Source organism: Buceros rhinoceros, unplaced genomic scaffold (assembly GCF_000710305.1).
Source record: "Buceros rhinoceros silvestris isolate BGI_N320 unplaced genomic scaffold, ASM71030v1 scaffold25819, whole genome shotgun sequence".
NCBI lineage: Eukaryota > Metazoa > Chordata > Aves > Bucerotiformes > Bucerotidae > Buceros > Buceros rhinoceros.
This window is the reverse complement of record NW_010432492.1, coordinates 5,795-12,068: the sequence shown is the minus strand read 5'-3', so window position 1 is coordinate 12,068 and position 6,274 is coordinate 5,795. Positions and strand designations below refer to the sequence as shown.

Here is a 6,274-nt window from a genome sequence, read left to right as displayed (position 1 = left end):
TCTTCCCGCTGCCTCCTCCACACCGGCTGTGACACAGCCCATGGCCTGCAGGGTGGGAGGACATCACCATGTCCCCATCGTCCCTTCAGCGTAGCTGGACGCTGTTACCACATGCTCCTCATCGCTCTTCCCCTTTTAGACTAAACAAACCGAATTCCTTCAACTTTCCCTCATCAGTCACATTTTTCCACAAAGGGCTCTTTGCTCCCATCTGCAAATCTGCTCCGTCCCCTCCAGGCTATGGGGACATGGGGTCCATCCAGTGGGATGGGACGGGTCCAGCCCGCGGGGACAAGATCCAGCCTGATGGATGGGGTCCAGCCCATGGAGCTGGGTCCAGCCTGTGGAATGTGGGACGGGGTCTAGTTCAGGAGAACAAAGTCTTGCCCATGGGGACAAGAGTCCAGCCCCTGGAACAGGAGTCCTGCCCGTGGGAACAGGGTCCAGCCCAGGAATGGGACAGGTCCAGTCCTCAGGAGGAGGCCACGAGCCTCCGTGCCATCAAACTCCAAAGAAATCGGGGTGGGTTGTCACAGCCAGCAGCACCCAGAAGCACCCACCTCTGGTGCCACAGGCTCACACCCCTATTTTGGTCTGTTGAGATGGATGTAGAGGGGCAGGAGCATGAGTAAATACATGATTTTAGGTTTTGGCCATGTTTTTATTCACCTCTTCTGCATAAAGGGGTGCAATTGCCATGGAAGGGGTGGGAGGAGCAGATGGCACATGAGCTGCCGAGAGCCACTCGCCTTCAGCAGCGCTTTCCCCCGGGGCTGCACCTGGCCCCTGCCGACCTGCTGCCTTTTTCCAAAACATCTCTGCAAGTTTTAATGAAGTGGCGTCAGCCCATGGGGCCCACGAGAGGTCTCCTGGGATGCTCAAGGCCTTATTCCCAGCCAGAGCCCTCCTGCAGAACCATGGTGACGGTTCCCCATGAGTCCCCCCAGCAGTTAAAGGTGGCCATAGCTTGGTAATTTCTCCCCAGGGTGTATTTGATGCCTTCCTCAACATCTGAATACTTCTTTCCTCTCACTCATCAGGCTCTGCTGCCCGAACAGGGACTTGTGGTGACATGGGCCACCATCCCCAGGGCACTCATGGGCTTCCTTGGCTATCTCTGCTCACCCCCATCTCCTTTTCTCTGCCCCCAAAGATCCTGTCCAACGTTGCCATCTACCTTTGCGCCATCACTGTGGGCACCATGTCCTACTACATGGCTGACCGCAAGCACCGCAAAGCCTTCCTTGAGGCACGCCAGTCCCTCGAGGTCAAGCTCAACCTGGAGGAGCAGAGCCAGCAGCAGGTAGGAGCCATGGCCGGGAGAGGGGAGAGCGTGGGGACAGGGCGGAGGAGGTGATGGGACACTGGTGTGGCTTTGGGACATGGATAAGGCACCCACTGCATGGTGTGGAGGGACTGTGGTGGGTGGCGATGGGGACAGGAGGACCCAAGGTGGGAAATGCATTTGCAGTTTTGTACCCTGTGTCCAGTTTGGGGACTCTCTGTGACTATCCTCTTCCAGGGCCTCCCAGATCATGCCATGGCCACTACCAAGCTGTCCCCATTCCCAAGCACAGCCATGCAGCAGGTCCCACATGGCAGATCCCCATCCCCATGCACAGCCACATGGCAGGTCCCTGGGCACGGCCACGTGGCAGGTGCTTGTCCCTGGGCACAGCCACGCAGCAGGACCCCATCCCTAGGGTTAGCCACACAGCAGGTCCCCACGCCCAGACACGGCCATGCAGTGGGTCCTCATCTCCAGGCACGGTCGTGCAGCAGGTCCCCATCAGGCCCCTGGCCATCTCCTGGGCTGCTTCTGCAGCAGACCATGCCTTGGGTAGGAAGCACCGCCAGATGCTCTCCACTCATCTCACGAGCGATGCCTGCCGCAGCGGCACTCTTGTGGTGGCCTGGCAAGAGGAGGGGCTGCTGGAGATGACCGGGCGTCATCAACAGCCAGCTGTTTCAAGCCTTGTTGTCTCCAGCCACGGTCCAGTGATGAGCTGGGCTAATTTTAGCACCTCATCTGGGGCCTCTTACCCCATCTCCCACCTCTTATCTGGTTGTTCTGCTGCCAGCAATTTGCTCCCAATGGCAACAAGAGACATGTGGCAGGGCCGGGCCAGCACCACCAGTGTCCTCTTTGCTGGAAAACCTGGGTGGATGCTCTGATGTCTAATAAGGGGTGAGGTCCAAAGAAGGGTTTGGGTGACGGGGGCAAATCCTGGGGCTGGGGGATGCTCAGAGTGAGAACGCCTTCGAGGCTCGAGGGTTTGGAGGGGTGTAGAAAAGGATAGGGGGATTATTGTCACACAAGCTCTGTTTCCTGATGGAATTGAGCTAAAAATAGCCCGTGATCTCACGGGAAAGGCTGCTGGCATGAGGCCAAGCAGCTTGGGGTAGGGAGGCCATGGGGAAGAGAGTGATGCTGGCAGCTGGGTCCATCCCTCCTCCCTCCAGACCATCAGTGGTGGCTGAACCAGCAGCCCCATGGCAGAGCTAAGCTTAATGGGAGCTGAGAGGAGACAGGGAGCAACCACACACCTCCCTGCCAGCAGCCCCCGGGGTTGGGGACAGGGACAAGGTGCCACTCTTCCAGCAGTGGTCCCACCACAGCTGTGCGCGGAAACACACCTGTCCTGGGGGAAAACCCACCTCATTAACTGAGTTACCTACATTTAGTGCAAATTCCCACGCACGGCTGGGCAGGTTTATCCCTTCTCCAGCTCCAGGACTGCAGGAACAGCGGGGACAGCAATGGGTATGATGTCCCCAAGAGGGCTTAATCGTCCTAGGGGACCTAAGTCAAGTCCTACATGTGGCTGAGGTACCCACCATGCTTTTAAGTTGATAAATTCTTCCTGGTGTGGTTTAACCCAAGTCCATACACCCAACCCTCACCCACCTCTGGGGCAGGACGCCCTTGGGACAGCTCACAGTGACCTTGGGTCCTCACCTATTGGTGCAGACCCCAAGGTGGCTCCCGGCACCATGTCCCAGGTTTATTTGGGCCGATAAAAGCTTGGTCAAGCCCATGTATTTTAATTCTTATGGCTGCAGAAGAAATCTGGGGTGCACAAGAAAACTCTGCAGCTCATCAGCTGGAGTACAGAGGATCGTGTGGGACTGCCCCTTCGTCCCACAGCTCTGAGGACAGGGACGCTGGTGGCCACAGTGCCCCAAAACTATCCCACTCCCTTCCTCCCCAGCTGGGGCTTATTCTCGCAAAAAACCGTCATGAGAACTTGTGAAATAGGGACGGAAGTGCTAAAAGCGGTAGTTGGTGTCACCCGCAAAGCATCGCCAGGAGGGAGCTGCCACCCATGGGTGCATCCCCTCCACCTGTGGGTGTGGATTTGGTATTGGGGTGATGCCTCCCAATTCCTGGGACATCCCACTCTATGGTTACTCTCCCTGCCTGGAGGAAAAGCTCCTGTTTCACCCATAGCTTGATTCACCAGCTCCTTCTCCATGCATGGCTGAGAGGTTGAGTCTAAAGACCTGCCTAGGCCCTGGGACCTTTTGGGGATGGAGCAAGGGCTCAGGAGCTCAGAAATGTCACTTTGTGACCCCCTTCCCTGCCCCATCATCCCCCAGGAGCGGCTGATGCTCTCCATCCTGCCCAAGCATGTGGCCGATGAGATGCTGAAGGACATGAAGAAAGACCCGAGCCAGAAGGAGATGCAGCAGTTCAACACCATGTACATGTACCGCCATGAGAACGTCAGGTAGAACCATCCCGTCACTGGGTGGGGAAAGAAAAAGCCACAAATTTTGCAGATTTTTGCAGTCCTGACTATAAAATAGGGGAGAGATTGGGGCGGTTTGCAGCTAAAGGGAAGGGTGACAGGGGATGGTCACCAGCCAGACCATGGCTTGGGGCCCCTTTTCACTCCGGGCACGGTTTGTAGAGCCATGTCCCAAAATAGCCTTTCTTCTGGGAGTGTGAGAAGGGGAGTCCTGGAGGAGGGACACGCCAGGGCTGAGCCACTCGCTGTTGCTCCCCGCAGCATCCTCTTCGCCGACATTGTGGGCTTCACCCAGCTCTCCTCGTCCTGCAGCGCCCAGGAGCTGGTGAAGCTCCTGAACGAGCTCTTCGCCCGCTTTGACAAGTTGGCAGCTGTGAGTAGCCTCACCCTGGCCCCCTGCCTGGCATGTCATGAGCAGGGCAGGTCTCAGCCACCACCCCACCCTGGCCCTGGCCTTGGGGATGGGCATGAGGAGGTTAAATTATTACTGCTCCAGGGTGCTGGAGATGCCCTGCGTTGCAAAAATAGAGCTGTCCAGCAGCCAGGCTCCCGGCCGAGCCCTCTGGGGAGACGAGACAGGGTGGGAACGGAAAATCCAATTATTTGTGTCCTCGCCAGGCGCGGGAGACTTCTGTGTGGGTGAAGGTCAGCTTGGGAAAGGGATGGAGGGTGCTGAGGGTGGCCCCAGCTGGTGGGTGGGGAGACTGACACCATTATCCCCCTCCCTGTCCCCAGAAATACCATCAGTTGCGCATCAAGATCTTGGGCGACTGCTACTACTGCATCTGTGGACTGCCTGAGTACCGGGAGGACCATGCTGTCTGCTCCATCATGATGGGGCTGGCCATGGTGGAGGCTATTTCGTAAGGGCTTTCTCCTCAGGGAAAGCATTGAACACCCCAAGGAGGGGTGCCAGGGTGGAGAGGGGGTCCTGGTGGGTTGGAGAGAAGCCCAGGGACTTTGGGGCTCCAGCCTCTGCAAAATGCATGCAAATATGGAGGCGTGATAGTTCATGATGAGGGGTGGGGATTGTTTGGAAGGGGGTCACCCCCCAAAAAAGCTGGGGAGGGACATTTCAGCAGAGGCTGTTGGGACAGGACAAGGGTTGGTGGGTGACACTGGGAGAGGGAGATTGAGACGAGAGAGAAGGGAGAAATTGTTTCTGCTGAGGGTGGGGAGACCCTGGCCCATGTCACACACTGCCAATGGAGGCAAAGATCCATAATTGCCCATGTTGGTCATACAACTGTGAGTGTGGTGAGACCCTGGCCCAGGTTGCCCTGAGAGGAGGGAGAAGCCCCATCCCTGGCAGCACTGGAGGTCAGGTTGTCCCTTGGGGCTCTGCTCAACCTGCTCTAGTTGCAGATGTCCCTGCTCCCTGCAGGGGGTTGGACTGGGTGAGCTTGGAAGGTCCCTCCCCACCTAAACCAGTCTGTGATTCTAAGATTCAATGATTCTATGGTATCATCCTTGTCTTCCCCAGCTACGTGCGGGAGAAGACCAAGACAGCGGTGGACATGCGGGTGGGGGTGCACAGCGGGACAGTGCTGGGGGGCGTGCTGGGCCAGAAGCGCTGGCAGTATGATGTGTGGTCCACTGATGTCACCGTGGCCAACAAGATGGAGGCAGGTGGCATCCCCGGGTGAGCAAATGATTCTATGGTATCATCCTTGTCTTCCCCAGCTACGTGCGGGAGAAGACCAAGACAGCGGTGGACATGCGGGTGGGGGTGCACAGCGGGACAGTGCTGGGGGGCGTGCTGGGCCAGAAGCGCTGGCAGTATGATGTGTGGTCCACTGATGTCACCGTGGCCAACAAGATGGAGGCAGGTGGCATCCCCGGGTGAGCATTTCTGGGGAGACCCCCCTGCAGTGCTGGGTCCAGCTCTGGGCTCCTCAGCACAGCACAGACAGGGACCTGCTGGAGCGGGGCCAGAGGAGGCCACAGGAATGACCCGAGGGGGGAACCCCTCTGTTGGGAGCACAGGGGAGAGAGTTGGGGGAGTTCAGCCTGGAGAAGAGAAGGCTGAGGGGTGACCTCATCGAAGTCTAAAAATTCCTCAAGAGGGGCAGCAGAGGGGGAGGTGCCAATCTCCTCGTGAGGGTGGTGAAACATTAGAACAGATTGCCTGGAGAGGAGGTAGATGCCCCATCTCTGGAAATGTTCAGTGTAAGGTTGTTTGGGGCTCTGGGCAACCTGCTCTAGTTGAAGATGTCCCTGCTCACTCCAGGGAGGTTGGACCGGGTGACCTTTGAAGGTCCCTTCCAACCCAAAGCGTTCTGTGATTCTGTGATCTCCAGGGGGGAGGCAGATAGGAACAGGGTGCCTTGCACCCATGGGTGATGCTGACACCTGGTGCCGGCAGGCGGGTGCACATCTCACAGAGCACCATGGATTGCCTGAAGGGTGAGTTCGAGGTGGAGCCGGGTGAAGGTGGCTCACGCTGCGAGTATCTGAAGGAGAAGGGCATCGTCACCTACCTTGTCGTGGTCGCCAAGCAGCCCCTGCGCAACGGCATCAAC

General features: G+C 57.8%; 1 protein-coding gene across 1 annotated transcript in view; it reads left to right on the top strand.

Moving 5' to 3' along the window:
• Window positions 1-1,153: 1,153 nt before the first annotated feature.
• ADCY3 (adenylate cyclase 3) overlaps window positions 1,154-6,274 on the top strand; it is a gene marked incomplete at both ends in the record, with an annotated part of 10,912 nt that continues 5,791 nt past the window's right edge. Inside the window, 6 exons of the mRNA XM_010143808.1 lie at window positions 1,154-1,303; window positions 3,601-3,731; window positions 4,014-4,125; window positions 4,488-4,615; window positions 5,236-5,394; window positions 6,118-6,274. The exon at window positions 6,118-6,274 is cut by the window's right edge and continues 4 nt beyond it. Of these exons, the coding sequence (XP_010142110.1) occupies window positions 1,154-1,303; window positions 3,601-3,731; window positions 4,014-4,125; window positions 4,488-4,615; window positions 5,236-5,394; window positions 6,118-6,274 (837 nt within the window). The remainder of the gene's footprint in view (window positions 1,304-3,600; window positions 3,732-4,013; window positions 4,126-4,487; window positions 4,616-5,235; window positions 5,395-6,117) is intronic.